The sequence below is a fragment of the Marmota marmota genome, unplaced genomic scaffold (genome assembly GCF_001458135.2).
Source record: "Marmota marmota marmota unplaced genomic scaffold, marMar, whole genome shotgun sequence".
Taxonomy (NCBI): domain Eukaryota; kingdom Metazoa; phylum Chordata; class Mammalia; order Rodentia; family Sciuridae; genus Marmota; species Marmota marmota.
In genome coordinates, this window is record NW_026000026.1 from 79,814,582 (window position 1) to 79,832,127 (window position 17,546).

General features: G+C 47.2%; 1 protein-coding gene across 9 annotated transcripts in view; it reads left to right on the forward strand.

Annotated features, from left to right (window-relative positions):
• Window positions 1-17,546, forward strand: part of Ablim3 (actin binding LIM protein family member 3) — a 144,487-nt gene that overhangs the window by 95,364 nt on the left and 31,577 nt on the right. For all 9 annotated transcript variants that reach the window (XM_048811776.1, XM_048811769.1, XM_048811771.1 and 6 more), the window contains 3 exons: window positions 1,325-1,451; window positions 5,202-5,295; window positions 10,549-10,636. In XM_048811776.1, coding sequence (XP_048667733.1) covers window positions 1,325-1,451; window positions 5,202-5,295; window positions 10,549-10,636 — 309 coding nt within the window. The remainder of the gene's footprint in view (window positions 1-1,324; window positions 1,452-5,201; window positions 5,296-10,548; window positions 10,637-17,546) is intronic.

The following is a 17,546-nucleotide window of genomic DNA, read 5'->3' on the forward strand; positions in this document are numbered from 1 at the left end:
GTCACTTGTCAATCATGTGACAAGTTCCTGCACTGGCTGGGATATTTGACTAAGTGCTCTGTGAATTTAAAGCCCCTATAGAATTATTAAATCCTACTGGGAAGTCTCACAGAGACAAAAATGTTCAGTCTGTGGCCTAGAAAGCTTGACCAGAGGCCTGCAGTGTGTGCATTGAGGTTGAGCACATCACTCATCGGGACTAGCCCCTCCTCACAGCCAGCTGGACACAGGGTCACTTCATTTTCTCTCCCAGGACAGGCTCCCAGCAGGATTGAGGACTGTCCAGCCAGGCTCCCCCAACTCTACATGTAACCCCTTTTTCCTCACTGTTACAAAGTGCGCATTTGTCGTGTGGCGCCAACAGGGCGGTTTGCCCTCTGGTAAACTTTGCCCCGTGACCCTGTCCTCCTCTAAAGCGGGCCATCCGGTCAGCTAGGCCTGAATTCCCAGCATCTCCCAAGTACCTTGGCCGCTGGCTCCATTTCCTGCCCCTCCCCTCCTCAGACATTCATTGAGCAACGAGCAGACTGCTGGGCCTGCCCCACATTCTGCTGGCCCCAACACACATTCCAGAGTGATAGTGACAGGGAGTGAGGGGACAGTTCTGGTTTGGGACAGAAGATTCATCAGACTCTAATCTTTGCTTCTTGGGAGGCAAATGTTTGCTGTATAAGCACATTGGGGAAGGGAGGGGTGGTGTGGTGACTTCTATCCTTTGCTGAGCACTGTAAGGGCCACCTGTTTGTACTCCTTCAGCAGACAGGCTTGGAGTTCCTACCATTCTCTGGGCACCATGCCAGGCGAAGGAAAAATTCACCCTCAAAACACAGATGTGGCCCTTGCCACTGAGTGTACAGGCAGGAGAGAGAAAAAGAAAGCAGACTATCCCCAGAAGGGGTGCCTCTCAAACTTCACGGGGCTCAGAGATCTTGCTGAAATCCCCAGGTCTGGGTGGGGCTTGCCATGCCACATGCTGCAAGTTCCAAGAAAATAGGGATGCTGTAGGTGTCAAGATCATGGAGTGATGCACAACCTCAGTTACCAACCAGAGGAGGGAAAAAGCAGCGCAGGACCGCTGTGGATGAGCCGCAGACACGATGATAAGCAGGAAGGTCTTTTTCTCCCCTCCACCAAGTCCCCTATGGACAGGCCAGGTCTCCAGGGGCCTTTTCTCTTCCCTAGTAGGGTCTCTGGGAAGCTGCCAATGCCAAGGTGGGAAAACGTGTTGGTGAGGGGGGAGTCCCTTGCTGGGGGCATGAGTTGATGGCAGGAGGGCCAAAAATCCCAGGGCGTTTTGCTCAGCAGTGTCCTCTTGTCTTTGCAGACTGTGCAGGGTGCAAGGAGGAGATCAAGCACGGCCAGTCACTCCTGGCGCTGGACAAGCAATGGCACGTCAGCTGCTTCAAGTGCCAGACCTGCAGTGTCATCCTCACCGGGGAGTACATCAGCAAGTGGGTGTCCCTCTCCCTGCCGGTCCCTGCTTCCTGGGCCTCTGTGTCCACCGAGGCCTCCCCATCTAGCCCCTAGCTGAATCTCCAACATCACCCCTCCTCACTCCTAGCTGCCACACTTGAGCTACAAGCCTCTCTCCGCCGGCAGGCCCTCACACACTGTTCCCTCTGCCTGTGGTGGTCTGGCCCCTCTCAGCACTTGCTCCTTCTATGCCTCCTGCTCAGAGGTGCCCTCTACGCCACGCCCCACCTCCACTCCCCCAGCCCCGGCCCTCAGACTGCTGCTTGTTTCCTTTGCAGGGCTGCCAACATTTATAATTATATACTTATCTGTTGTAACTTTTTAATAATGTTTACAAGTCTAACTACCATTTACTGGACTTTTATTATGTGCAAGGAAGTTATTAACTGCTGTGGATGGGTTATCACATTAAACCCCCTTAACTACCCCCACAAGGGGTCTGTCTCCATGGGATACTAAGACTCAGGGGAGTAACTTACTCTAGTGGTGGTGTTTATTCCTCCCACCAGGACAGGGGCTTTGTTTAGTCACTCTGGTGTCCTCTTCCCATAGTCAATAATGCCTGACCATTGTCAATAATATAGTTATTGAATGTATTTAACTGAGATAAGAGGAGATGATGGACACATAAAGCTATTGGGACAGAGGAGCCAACCCCCAGAAAACTGCACACTGCAGCTTTCAATAAGCCCCCTTGTTGCTAGATCCTAGTGACCACATGTATATACTAAAGTACCCAAAAGCTTCTGACCCCAGATACTTTCTAGGCCCATATGTGGCCTGATGCCAGGAGATGGTGAGCATGTAGTGTTGCTGTATATATAGTTTCTGCTTTCAAGACACAGTTTAATAAGGGAGATAGGCTGTATGCATGAAGAATCAGGGTATATGAAAGGAGTTCATGAGAAATTTAAATCATAAAACATTTTCAATCATAACTGACAGAGAACCCAATTCTAACTCACTTAAAAGCAACAGGAGTTTATTAACTCACAGAAATTGAAAGTTCAGAGGCATTCTGGCTTCAGGCATGGCTGCATCTAGGGACTTAAAGATGTCTACAGATCTCTCTCTCCCACCCCCCCCACCCCGCCCCATGTTGAATTCATTCTCAAGCAGGCCCTCCCTAAGTAGCAAAGAAAATAACCAGTAATGCCAGGTTTTTTTCCCCTTCTATCAGCTTAGCAAGCCTAGCAGACAGAGGCCTGTTTCCCAAGACCTTCAGCAAATATCCCAGGGCTGCCTCTGATTTGGCTACCCTTGGGTCACACACCCATTTCTGATTGACCACTAGCAAGGAGGATACAATCCTAGAGCCATCAAGCAGCCTTTGTGACCTACAGTAACCTCAAGTGAAGGAGTGTCTTCCAAAGGAAAATCCTAGAACTGGTACCAACAGAAGGGGAAATGGATGGTAGCCATACAACACCTGCCTATGTCCAAGGTGCAAGTGAAGGACAGTGAACATTCAGAAAAATGAGGGCTCACTTTTAATTAGCAGGAAGTGGAGTCTGGAAACTGTGAACTTCGTGGCAGGTGATAGTCTTTGGGCTGCATGTTGGAAAAGGGTGTAAGATTTGAAAATGCACAGGAGAGTGTGCATACCTAGCCTGGCAAGACAAGACAGGTGGTGAGTGTGGAGCACCCACCCTCACCCCATTTGGGAGCTCGAGTGAGTGCAGAGATGAAGCAGAGTCCCAGGCTGCAGAGGTGAGCTGAGGTCGGGTCACCAAAAGTTCTGAGTGCATGTCAGTGGGAGTTTGGCATTTCCCTCTGGACCTGCCAAGGAAGGAGTGTCCTTAGTAAGTTATCAGCCAGCAGTGCTTGAATCTGGGAGCCCAAGTCAAAATTCTCTGGGGCAGTAAGAGCTTGCTCTGAGTTCCTCTCAAGGAGGCCGAGCCCAGGTTACCCACTACACCTGGCGCCTCTACAGTCTGCCTCTGGGTTCCTCACCTGGTTGAGACAGAGTGGTGATGGCATCAGATGCCAGAGTAGAAGCCCAGTCTGTGTGACCTAGGCCAGGGACTCAACTGCTCTGAATCTTAGCTTCTTCATTTATAAAAATAGGTTTAATAAGATCAACTCCTGGTAGGGATGTGTCAAGGCTCAGAGATCTGTACTTTGTACCTAATGAGTGCCCAATAAATCTTCATTTTACCATCTATCTTTTCAGAATCAGGGACATTTCAAGTTCCTTAAGGCCTCCCCAACTCAGGCATCCAAATAAGGTTGTGTTGGCATTTATAGCCAAATTTTTCTGGCTCATTGACCTGCCTCCTAATGAACAATTTTTGCTTCCCCTGCAAAGTAGCCCTCTTGTACTAACAGAGTGAGAACTTGTTTGAGGGCTGGGGGGTTTGAAGGAGTGGAGGAGGTTTGTCTCATAGGGTCACAAGTAAGTCCTTGCTCTGTGGGCACAGTCTCACCTCCAGTTCTTTGCCACACTTCAGCTCTCCTTGTTGCTTCTTCAGGAAGTGCTGGCTGCCCTGCTGCCCAGGCAGGGCTCCCAGAAGCCCCAGCATGGCCCCATCTTTGAGATAGAAACTTGGCATCTCTGTCCTTTATATCACACTTTGAACCAACTTCAAAAGTGGGGGAAACATCCCTCTCTCCTCAGAGTTCAGTCCCACTCCTTAAAGTTAGGTAGGTCCAAAAGGCTGGGCTGAGCTCACCAGGTCCTCAACTGTTTCTGTGTCAGCTCTGGAGAGCTGAGCACCAAACATCCTTCCCCAAATCCCCTCTAAGCAATCTTGGCAATTGCTGCCATGAGCTGAGTACCCACTGTGGGCCAGGCACCATGCTAACCCTTGGATACACTGGCCCTATCTCCTTTAATCCTCATGTAAACCTGGATGAGAAACCAGACCATCTGGATCCAGATCCCAGCTTCCTGTCATCCTGGGTGGCCTAGGACAAGTTACTCAACGACTCCCTGCTTGGGTTTCCTTGTCCACCCCTTGGGAAATAGCATTGAGCCCATGGGGCTGCCCTAAGGACTAAATGTGAAACACCACCAGAGAGCCCAGCACACACCAAGCAAGAAGTGTTAGTGGTAAGAGGTAGTGTAAGTAGTATGAGGTAGTGTAAGATAACCGATGGCAATCACCTCTGTCTGCTAAGTCCGAAGCACTGAGTAGAAATAGAGCGTGTAGGAGGCATTCAGGGGAAGCTGCTGATCTTGCAGCACAACCAGATGGTTCTTCCACTACAGGAGAGATGTTTGATCCTTAAGGATGTGCAAAACATTGATCACATCCATTACCTCCTGGAAGGAACCCTGAGAGGAACTGGAGGGAAGGTGGGGATTTCTCCCTTTATGCCTTGAGACTGTTGTGTCACATACCAATATTACCTATTCTAAATAAAACAACCCTTAGATGTTTTAAATAATTTTCAGAGTCTTTTGAGGGCTAAGGGAAGAGAATGGGTCTGGAGAATTCCTGGGGAGGGGAAGAAAGAGGGTGGAAAAGGGCCACCCTAGGCCAGCATCCAGAGCAAGAGCTGCCATCCATGCTGGGGAGCTTACCAGATGCAATGCCTGGGCCCTCTACCCCAAGGATTCTCTGATTCCATGGTTCCAGGGGGATCTGAGGAATCTGCATTTTAAATGATCTCAAAGCACTTCCAACCCCAGCCCAGACACCTTAGGCTGCAGTTCCTGGCACTGCCAGAGGACACCCCCAGGGATCCCCCTAACCTCCTCATCCTGTGTCAATTTCTTCTTGCAGGGATGGTGTTCCATACTGCGAGTCTGACTACCACTCCCAGTTTGGCATTAAATGTGAGACCTGTGACCGATACATCAGCGGCAGGGTCTTGGAGGTGAGTGGGCCCTTGTAACCATGAAGATACGTGAGCAATATAGTCTGTGGCTCCAAAATGCCATCACCAAGGAAAGAGAAAGTCACCCCAGACCCCCTCTTTCATAGCCTAAACCTCCCCAGCTTTGCTTGCTACGTGACTTTAAACAGATAACCTTGCCAAGATCTCCGAACACCCCCAGAATGATAAAGTTGACACAATTATTCCTGGTTCAAAAATTGCTGTGCTGGAAAAATCAGTTGCTTCTTTGGCTTCCGACCCAGACATATTTCTGGGGAGTAACAATTAGGATTTTCCTCTCAGCCCTGCCTAAAGATGGAAGCTTTTTTAAAAAAAAATTTTAAGTCTTTGGTAATGTGCTGATTTAAGAACCAGCATGTCTAGCAGCTTGCTCCCTAAGCCCTTCTTTGGCTGGTCCATCACCATGGCAACAGTTCTCCCAGCCTCTGATGCACATTTCACTCTGCCAGTGACAGACAACCTGCAGCACCTTGCTGAGCCCTTGCCTGAGCCCCCATCCACTGGCCTTCCTAGGCCTCCTTTATATACTATGTGACCTGGAAGCTGTCTTCTCTATTCACCTTGAGAAATTAGAAGCAGAAAAGAGTTGGGTACAAAGGAAAAAATAATAGCATAAAAGAAGGAACCATTAAGATCTAATATTGACTCTACTGCTAACAACTCATATTCAGATACTGCTTACATACTCAGATTGTGGCATTAAATGAGAGACTTGTGACCTCTACATCCGCAGCAGAGTCTTGTTAGATGAGAGACCTGTGATGTTTTTCGTCTGACAATGGCTGGGCTATGGCAGACTGGGTTAGCTACTGTGAGCAGAAATACTAGTTTTGCCAGATCTGGCCAGCTGATGGTGGTTACCATGTGTGCTGAGCTGAGAAGGACTCTGTGCCACATGTGGGCTCAGCAGGAGATGGTGTGGCAATCAGAAAGAGCTCTCCAAGGAGATGCACGGAAGAGAAGCTCGAGGGTGGGAAGGCGGCACATGAGCTAGAGGAAGAATGAGTTTGACCCCTGCAGAGAACAGAGAAAGAGGCCAACATGGCTGAAATCACAAATAGAAGGTAAGGGAAGATTAAATATATCATAGAGGGCAAATCTCACAAGACTTTGTAGACCAACTTTAGGAGTTTGGGTTTTATACTAAGTGCAGTGAAAAGTCATTGGAAAGTTTTTCAACCAAGGAGCAACATAACATTATATTTTTTAAAAGTATAATGTGGAGAATTGACTATAGGGAATCCAAGGAAATAAGATGAACAAATGCACTGAGTGGTTAAAGAATTAAGCATTTCCAAGGGTAGTAAGGAGTGCAAAGCACAGGATGCTGCTGGGCCTGGGATACAGGACCGAGGAGTTTGTGTGTGATTCAAACAATGGGGAATTGTGGAAAGATTGGGTAGGAGTGGCCTGGCTGAAGCCACACCTCCAAGAAGATAACATGATGATGTTCACTGGCTAAATTTGAAGGAAGGAAACTGAAAGAGGAGACCAACAAGGAGGCCACCGTATGACCAGGGCAACCATCTTTGTCTCCAACATCAATAGCAGTAGAATTCCAACAGTTCTGCAGTGATGGGGTAACTTGAAGATGTGGGGACTCAAAGAGAAGCCAAGAGTTGTACCAAAATATCAAGCCTGGATGATAGGAAGTCTGTTGTCTCCATCTGCCGAACTGGGGATGACAGAGAGACAAGTTGGTCTGGGCAGAAACGTGCCAAGGTCCCCTTGGGACAGGCTGTGATTGCAATCCAGGAAGGGTGCGAGAAGACAGTCCAAAATATGGATCAGAGCTCAAAAACAAAGCTCGGCCTGCAGAGGCCAATTGCAAAACAATAAAATTTAAATAATACCAAGGGAGTTGTCAGTGATCTCTAGAGCAGGAGGTGGGAGTGGGGGGCGGGGGGGCTGGAACCAGCTTTGGAGAGTAGCTGGCCTACGAAGATGGAGGAGTTACCTGAGAAAGAAGAGTGATAGTCAAGGATGCGGGAAGGGAACAGTGAAAGGCCAGAACTTCAAAAAATATGGTGATGTCAATCAGAGTGTGGCCAAACTCTGTAGAGCTGTTAAGGGACATGGGGGCTGGTAAAACATTGTTGGGTGTGGAGAGAGGTGCCCTTGAGGAAGAATTGCTGGGTGCACCTGTGTGACCATGAGGAAGAGGCATCTAGGATGTAGTGGGGTCAGTGGAATGGGGCATCACAAAAGCTGGCTTTTCTTTTGAGAAGGAAAGACTTCCGATTATACACAGGACTGTGGGGGTAAGCTGTTCCAGCATTTCCCAGCTGCTTTAACATTTTATTGATGGTGCCTGTCCTTTCCCCAAGCATCACTGTTGTTTAGCATGGTGGTGATCTCTCCCTCCCAGGCAACTGCAACTGAGTTTTGATTGATTCCACTTTTACAAGGCTCCATTAGCATCTTGGGCTTATTGATTTTTTTTTTTTTTTTTTTTTTGAGCTGGAAGAGACTTAGACTTGTTCAACCTCCTCACTTTACAGATGAGAAAAGTGAGACCCAAGACTTGAGGTTGCCTTTCCAAGGTCACAGGAAGCATTTCTAGTAGGGACAGGGGTAAAAATCTAGGACTTCAGGCTCCTGTTCCCACACTGATGCTCACAGCTCTAAGCTACTCAGGGAGTTTTGGGGTAGCATGATGTCAAGCCAAAAAACATGGTTGCAGTGAAACAGACTTGGATTCAGATTGTGTCACTTCTAGCCATGAAACCTTAAGAAAGTTACTTGCCCTGAATCATAGTCTTTGCCTGTCAATAGAGACTACTACTGTCATTTTATTCCTAATGGATATGTTAGGACTTGTCTGGTTACAAGTATAGAAACTATATTCAAATGGCTCAGGCTGAAAAGGCAATGAAGCCAGGAGTAACTCTTGCTGGCTTCAGGCACAGCTGGATCTAGTGCCTAAAGGAAAATTACTTGAAGTCTCTGGCTATCTCGGCTCCTCTTCCTTCTACATTGACTTTGTTCTCAGGAAGGCTCTTCTTTGGGATGAGAATGTTGGGCACTATTCCCTGCAGGCCTACATCCTATCATCCAGCATTCCTCAAGGAAAGCAATCCTCTCTCCTAATAGCTTAGCAAACATCCTGGGACTGACCCTGACTGGACAATTTCAGGCCCATTGCTGAGTCAGTCATTGTGCCCATAGAATTAGAATATGCTTATTGGTGGGGTCAGCACTACTTCACCAGATGGGCTGATGTGGGAGATAGGTAGTCCCACCAAAGAAAGTCTTGGTGCTGTTTCTGGTGCTGTTGACCCAGCAGGGCCCAGCTTATTACTGATGCACCTCAGGCACTTAATAAATTGCTTCTCCCCTTCTAATCTCAGCCCTTCCCATTCACTCCTCAGGCCATCCCATAATCCCTTCCTCAGTGACAGCTCAGTAAAACTGCTGAATGGCAGTCCCCATCCTTCCTTCCCTGTCCATGTCCTCACCATTGAGAACCAGAACCTGGGCTCGTTGCTGCATTCCTCACCTTGGTCGCCATTCTCGGTCCTTCCCAACAGGGCCCCCCTTTTTGGGTACCAACTCTCTGCCATTTTTCTTCACCATTTCCTTGATTTCGGTTGTTAACAGGCACAGTGGTCTTATCTCACTGACTTGGGTGCAGGCTGCTCTAACAGCCTCCCTTCCCTTGACTCGTTTTCTACACCCCCTGTGGCCAGGATTGCTGAGATGGGCACAGAACCTGTTTCAGCTGGGGCGGAGTGGTGGGGTGTGACATTTAGAAAGATGTTACGCTTCCCTTTTGCCAAAGCACTGTTGTCATCCTGGGAAAAAGGTCTATAATTGAAATGATAAAAAGACACAGAGTAGGAAGAGGCTACTAATTAAACCTATTATCTTTGTCATGATACCAGAGAATCAGTCCCACGACTTCCCAGCTTGGGAAAACAGCAGGCTCCTGCTAAAGTTTGAATGTAGTTTGGTTGGATGATGACAAGGACATTTTCTCATTCGTGGGAGCCACATGAACAACCAAGAATGAAAAAAGAGGATGTTGGAAAATTTTTTAATTTTGTAAAAAAAAAAAATCTTCCCGTTTTACATTCTTGCTAGGTTTTTAGAATAAATTGAGTATCTCCAGAATAGGTAAGCCCATCCCAACAGCCCCACTCCCCCAAAAATGGTTGACAATAGGGCTTATTATGCAATTATAATTTTTGAGTTAGAAGGAACACATTAGCATCAGTTTGAGTGGTGAATTGGAAAGGAAACCTTACAACCCATATCCAACAAATATCCATCTGTTTTCCCCAGTTATTACCGATCAAAAAAAAAAAAACCCTCTCTCCTGACATGCAAAATATTCCTTCCAAACAAGCCCCACTTCCCAAGTTAGTCCCTGCCCCCCCCCACACCATATAAAAATTGGGAGTTACTACCCAAGGGCCCTTACACATCAAGTCCTCCCAGCTGGGATGTTAGTGTCAGATGTATCGGTATGGACTGCAATATTGAGCTGGTGGCTGCTCCCACAGTCTGGTCCCAACACTACTGGCTTCCATTGAGACCTTGAGGCACAACCTTCTTGGATGCTATTTCTTACCTAATATTTAGAATGGTCCTTAAGAGGCCTTACTGACATAGAAGAAAACTTATAAACATATCGGAAAACCTTGCCACATTCAGATAACTCCAAATTGAATATAGTGCTAGCTAGATTCTATTGCTTATAGAGGCTGCAAGCCTCACACCTGTTCTTATTCTTAAAAGAAGAGCTGAGTATGTTTTAGATAAACATTAAATATGTACTGGCACCACACTGGTACTTTGTCTTTGATAAAAATCAGAAGAATTGATAGAAGATTTAAAAGGAGATTATTTCTTTGTTGTAGTTGAATATCATCATATCTTAAGTTCATGAGTCACTTAAAGCCATTTCCAGTACCAGTAGTAGTAAAGGCCCCATGTGTGGGGAGATGCTGAGATGTCCTCAAAACGAGACTGTTTCCTCCTGGAAATGAGGAGGTGGAACCAGTGGCCTCTGAAGGGCCCTTTCCCCTACAGGTTTCCATGAAAGTCCCCTGAGTCTCCATCAGGGATCCATGGAGGGAGTCACCAGCTTCCTAGGTGGACTCTCATATGGTTCTGGGTTCCCCTGGGTGGTCCTCCCAACCAACCGTGGGGCATATGGAGACACCAACAGCTGCCCTCTGGACAGTAGCCCCAGCTCTAACATCCTATTTCACCTCTTGATTTCCACAGGCTGGAGGGAAGCATTACCACCCCACCTGTGCCAGATGTGTGCGCTGCCACCAGATGTTCACAGAAGGGGAAGAGATGTACCTCACAGGTAAGCAAATCGAACCCTCTGTAGGGCATTCCAATCTGCTCATGACTGAAAAGGAGATGCAGTTGCCTTCCACTTTGATGTTATCTTAGCTGTTGGCTTGTCCTCAAAATTGCAGTTAATTCGCCTCTCTCTGGGTGGATGGGAAAAGTTGCCGGTGTGGCTAATATGAAGTGACATGTAATCTGCCTTCCATCCTCGTGCGCCTCCACCCGCTGCTCAGCTGGCCTGCTTCCCTGGCAGTGCTCTGAGAAGATCCTCTGGTTCTGCCTGGGGGTGGGAGGCTGTGTTGCACAGGGCCACGGGGTCAGAGGACCTCAGAGAGATGTCTCAGTGGCAGAGAGTCTACAGCATCACAGCCTTTACCCTCCCCCATCTCATCCCAGTCCTTCTCCCCACATCTCAGAGATCGCACCAGGCTGCTGCTTAAACCTTCTAAGGCTCTCAAAGGTCATGAAGAGAAATGGAGGACATTAACATCCCCCAAAGCAAACCAGGGCTGCTTCCCCACGGCAACCTCCCAGGGTCCGGCCTCTTGCCTAAGGATTCCTGCAACGGTCACCCAGTTGGTCTCTAGATTCTTCTCAGTCCTCCATCCTCAGCCCAGTCCGTTATCCTGGGGCATCACAATACTCTTGGCTTTGCCCCACTGAGAGATCTTCCAAGTCCCTCCCTGCCCACCAGTTTACATACAGACTCTTCAGCCTTGCATGCTAGATCCTCTCACCAAGGTCCCAAAATAGCCTTGAACATACTCAGCACTTAGGCTGCCAAAGCCAATCTTCATTCCACTTATTCATCCCTTCAACAACTATTTCTTGAGCCCCTACCATGCACAGGCTGTGCCAGGGTCTGTTGAGATCCCCCACAGCCCTACAGTCCAGTGAGGAGATGGGCAGTTAGTTGAAATCCCAGGAGTAAAGGTCAACAGGAGTGAACTTACTAAGAACTTACTGTGTAAGAGCTGTTGGTCTTCTCCCTGAGATCCCTTGCTCCTGGCTTTAGCCCCTCAGCCCTGACATTGGCCCACCTTCCCTCACTGCACAGCTGCTAGCTGCTAGCTGAATCACTGTGATCAACCCTGCCTAGGTGTTTGAATAGCCATCTTGGACAGGAGGGAGAGTCCCTCCTTCAGATTTCCCCAGAAGGTAGCCTTAAACCAGAGGGACATGTGTTCCTAATAAACTTGTCCTGGTCATTGCTACCCTCAGCCATGAGTTCCCTCAAGCTGTAACGAGGCCCTTGTGCCTACAGTAGAGTTTCTCAGCCTCAACACTGTTGACATTTGGGGCTGGGTAATTCTTTGGTGTGGAGACTGTCCTGTGCTCTATAAAGTATATAGTAGCATCCTTGATTTCTACCTACTAGATGCCACTAATGTGCCCCTTCCCATTGTGACAACCCAAAATGTCTTCAATATGGCCAGATGCCCTCAGGGAGGCACAATCATCCTCAATTGAGAACCCCTGGCCTGGAGCTCTTCAACAGAACCTATGCCATCTCCTAGGAGTGCTAAAGCAGGGATTCCTGTGCTGAATTGGATGAGGGCACCATTTTTAAGATTTTGTGACTCTGTAATTACTTTTATATACTCTCATACAGCTTTGGTGGGGGGTGTGGAAGGATCCCAGGGGCCACTCTAAATTGTAAATTGACTGCCCTCATTGTATGGATAGGGAAATAGGCCCAGAGAGAGGAAGAGATGCAAGCAGGACATGGCCTTGGGAGTCCCCTTCCAGGGTTCTCGCCACCTCTCCTCCTGGGACCCAGGCCCTGCTGCTACTCAAATCCCTCCTTGTTCCCATGAGCACCACTCCCTCAGTGCCTGGGTCCCCAACTGATTCTTGGTGCTGGACTCTGTATTACAAGTCCCTGCAAACAGCATGATGTCTTTGTGGGCACCATGGGGATCTGGTTATACTGCTTGCAAAATTTGTGCCTTTGCATAAGTCTCTTAACTCTCTGAACCTTGTTTACATGATCTGTAAAATAAACCAGTTATAGTCCCTGTAAGTACAGGTATAGTAAGTTCTTGACACATGGGAAGCTCCCCATTCGTTTAACAAATATCTGCTGAACCTACTGTGTGCCCAGTGCTGTTCTAACAGCTAGAGATGCAGCAGGGAGCAAGTCAGACAGCCCCTGGCTCATGGTGCTCCCAGCTAATGGATTAGTGTCTTTGCTGATCCAACTTCACACAGATGCTGAGAGGGTTAATGAACAGATCTATGATCATGAGCAAGAAAACACCAGCAAACCTAAGGAAGAAATGCCTCCAGGAGGCAGGAGCTATTCTTGGTAGGGGAGAAGGGCCTGTCACCCTCTCATTAAATATCCCCATCCCTACCCTCCTGGCTTCTGGAGAGTGGGAGTAATTGCAGGGCATTCAAGGACCTGCCTCAGGGGGTGCTGAGTGATCTGGAATGAGGGGGTTTGGGTCATGCAGTGGTAGAGTCACGCTGACGCCAGCTGTGGGTGTCTTGTGGGGGTGGCAACCACCAGGTGTTTCTGCTACCACCAGAAGCTAGCCTTGGACACCCTAACCAGGTAGGGGCACCAGGGCTCACAATGACCTCCTTCAGAAATGGCAAGAAAGGGAGCCAGGCATGGTGGTGCACACTTGTAATCCCAGGGGCTCAGAGGGCTGAGGCAGGAGGATCACAAGTTCAAAGCCAGCCTCAGCTTTATCAAGGTCCTAAGCAACTCAGAGAGACCCTGCCTCTAAATAAATAAAATATTTTTAAAAAGAGCTGGGGATGTGGCTCACCAAGGGTCCTTGGGTTTAATTCCTAGTACCAAAAAAAAAAAAAAAAAGAAAAGAAGAAAAAAGGGGGAAAAATGGCAATTAAAAAAAAAAAAAGCCCTCCTCCCAGGGAGCACAGAAGTGGAAAGAGCCAGCTGAGAGCCATGACTTCCATTAATAGACTGTGACTTTGAGAAGTGACTTCCTTCTCTGGGTCTCTTCCTTCACCTGTCCAATGTAGATAATATCACAGTCTCTGGTTGATCCATTCCACCTGAGGCCACACCGTGTGGCACAGTTTCAACTGTGGGTCTGGTGCTTGGAGCTGAGCACAGTGGGCATGCCTGCTGCCCTGAGCTTACGGTCTGGAAGGAGAGATTGGCACAATCAAACGAAAGTGAAAGGTCAGGGACAATGGAAATGTGCCATCCATCTAGTCTGGGAGGCCAGGAAAAGGCTCCCCTAAAGAAGGACCATTTCACACCAAAATCTTGAAAATGAGTAGGAAGTAAGAGTGTGGAGAATGGGGGAGGTTGGAGGGAGGGAGAACAGCTGGCAAAGAACCCCAGGGGAGGAAACAGGTACATAGTGGAGGAAACTGAGGCAGGTCTGAACACCTGGTGCATGGAGAGCAAGCACACACCACAGGCTCTCGTGAACATTAGCAGAAAGGATTGATGGGAAGGTGCTGAAGACCCCATAAAGCCATTCAGAACAGGGAGGAGGAAGAGAGAGAAAGAGGCTGAAGACAATTCCAGAGAGAGTGTGTTCAGATGCCTACGTCAGTCAGTTCCGTAGCTGAACAGTCTGGTCCTGGCAAATCGTCCTCAGGAGATTCTTTGGTCAGTTTGTTTGCGTTTTAATTGTGGTGTGATGGCTTTCTGATGGGCTCTAATTGGGAGAAGTCTGACGTCTATCTGGAAGAGAACTTCCAGGGCCCCAAAAGACAAAAGCAAGTTTTCTTTTATTTGTTTTTTAAGTTCAGTTGCACGTTAGTCTTTTAACTGTTTTTGTAAAGATGCCAGATTTCTAATCTGTTTGTTATCCAAACCCTTCATTTGGGCTTCATCAAGAAATTAGGTCACTGATTTTTGTGCGGCAAAATAATAGCTAAAATGTTGCAGGTTCAGGGCAAAAACTCACACTGAAATCACAAAGATTGCAGTTGCTGGACCAGTGGGGGATTTTTTTTTAACTCCAAATATGGTTCCTGAGATACATTTTGCTCTTGTTCTAAATGTGCCTGTGCCCAGGGGAAAAAAGGGGAAGGATTCTCTTTCTCCTCTTCTTTGAATAGGAAATATCAGCTCCATCTCCCACCCCATCCCAAGGACCTGCAACAGTAACACTAGAGAAACCGGGTTCCACTTCACATTTTATAACAGTTCTCTGTTATCATTTGTATTTTCAACTAAAACCACAAGGCAGGAAATCATTTATGAAATCCTGGGACAAATTCTGCTCTACTAATGAAAGTATTGTAACACATTGTAGGTCCTACCAATAATAAGCATGATAAAATAATAGTAATAATAAAATGTCATCAGCTGATATTGATTAAGCATTGACTATGTGCCAAGTCCTGTACTAGGATTTTTAAATATAATAACCCTCTTTTATCATCACAACAACCTTGTGAGCTTAAAAAAATCATTAATATATTAATACCCTTATTGTGGAGAAGAAAAACAAAAACTTACAGAGGTTACATTGCTGACCAAGTTTAGCTCGCCTGAGTTACTGGGGTTTCTTTAAAGCAGTTTTCTTGTCTAGTACTGAATTCTTAAGCTGTGGTCCATAGTGGGCCTTCTGAATTCTGAGTCTCCTGAAATGGTGTGCCAAATTCTGCATGTAGGTGTGAGACTAGTGGGAAGTTTCTAAGAAGAAAATCTGTAACTTTCATGATTTTCAGAGGGGTTTGTGGCCCAAAATAAAGTGAAGCCTTAGCTCTGTATTAATGCAAATCCAGAATGGAGCCTTGAAGCTCACTTTGACAATTACACCAAAGCCTTCCTTTATATAGCTGAGTCTATTTCAGACTACATTTTTTTTTACTTCAGATAATACAAGGTTCTGGTATCAGGAGGGGTGTCCCAGCACAGTTGGAAATGCCACTGATATTTATTTAGCAAAGGCCTCCTTTTCCTCTGACAGGCAACTCAGAATAGGAGCACTGAGCCATAGATGTCCCAGGGAAGTGCCTCCTGCTGTCACAGGTTGTGGCATGCCAGCCCTCAGTCATGCTCTTTGCCTGTCATCAAACCACATTCAAAGGCACTATTGTAGTATTGGTTGCTATCATTTCATACTTTAGCATTATTACTTTAAATTGGATCTCTCTACTGACAGCTTAGGTTGTAGGAGTTATGCTTAAAAACTTTAAACCTTATGTTTCCCCAATCCTGCTATATAATTTTAGATTCTTCAAACATATTCTGTTCCTGTACTAAATTGATATTTCCTAAAGTCTGACTTACTAAGCATATTTCATTTTAAATAGAGTATATTTTAATTTTTGATAAGCTGCCATTTTTTTTTCAGATTTTTTAAGGGTTACCAAACATCTTGAATCATATAGAAAATATGTAGTAGTCTTAGGTTTGTATTCTTGAAGTCTGTTTCCAGCTTGCTTCTCTCAGGTCACCACAAACTCAAGGTGATGTAGCACTTTTCTCGCCAGTTACATGTCACATCTACTTTACCAGCCAATTTGTCCACGTTGGTCAGAATTAGGTCCAGAGCAGCAGTTTCCCTGGTTGCTTCCTCTATTTTCTGAGAAACACTATTGCCTGTGGGGCAAGTCAAGAACTTGTCAGATACTCAGGTTTTAGCCTGATGAGATGTTTTATTAGTCTGGACTTTGTAAGTGGCAGAATCCCAACTCAAACCAGGTTAGGTCAAAGGGAATTAATTGATGGCACCCAGAACTGAGGAGCATCTAGGGGAGCTGGGTTGAGGGGCCCAGGAGTGTCATCAGGCTTCTTTTTGTGTTTGGCCCATGATCTCCTGCCCCAGACTGGGGGGCACCATGTGGTGGAAGGAGGCCAGGGTCAGACCCCAACCCCCAGCCACTCAAATAGGTAGCACTCGTCACTGGGCTCAGAGAGAAGTCCCAGAGATGACAACGACCTGATTTGGGCCACACATCCTTGTCCAGGCCAGGTAGACAAGCAGGCAACCCATTCCAGCTCCCTAAATCCCAGTTGCCCCATCTATAAAAGAAGGATGAGACTAGACCCTGCCACTCAAGTCTGTCATGAGAATCAGCTGAGCTACTGCAGGGTATGGGCTTAGTACAGAGCCTGGCACTGCCAGCTCTGCCAGTCTAAGCTCCTGATAAACACCCAGAGATGGCCAGGCCCCAGAACACAGGACATTCATCAGTGCTGGCTCCTGTCATTATTAAGGATGTTCAAGTAAGACTCAGCATATGTTCTCAGCAAAGGTTAGCATTATAATTTTTTACTTAATTACTACTGCTATAAAATTGGTATGTAGCATGAGGCCAGGAACAGGCACTCTGTAAATGTTAGTTATAATAATACCAATAAGAATAATAAGAATACTTAGTGCTTGGCATAAACTGAGCACCTGGTACATTTTAATCCCTGTCCCAGTGGTTCCTATCAGCAGTCATTACTTCCCCTGAATTACTAGGCACCTCGTCACTGCTGCTGTCCTCGCTCCCACCTGCCTGATACCCTCCACAGGAACCAGCTTCATAGTACTACGCACTTTTCTCCCTGCCTCCTTATTAAGCTTCAAGCCCCCTTCATCATGGCAACTCCAGGCAAATGGGTCTTGCCCACTTCTCCCGAGGTGCCCTCCTCCCTGGGCACAAGCCCAACCTCCAGGAGGGCATGCTGGCAACCAAGCCAGGCTTCTGCCCAGCAACTTCACCTGCACAGTCAGCCTGTCACTCACTGCATCCCCTACCTCACCCAGTCCCTGATGGGAACAAATGCTCCCCACCCCAGCCTCTCAGTGACTCCTGTCCCCTGCCCCAAGTAGCCCCTGGCACAGAATATAACACAAATACCAACTAGAGGCAGATATTGTTCTAAGTGTTATACACAAATTATCTGGTTGATCCTTAAAACAAACCTATGAGGCAGATCGTGTCATCACCCCCACTGTATAGACAGGGAAACCAAGGCACAGAGTGGTAAT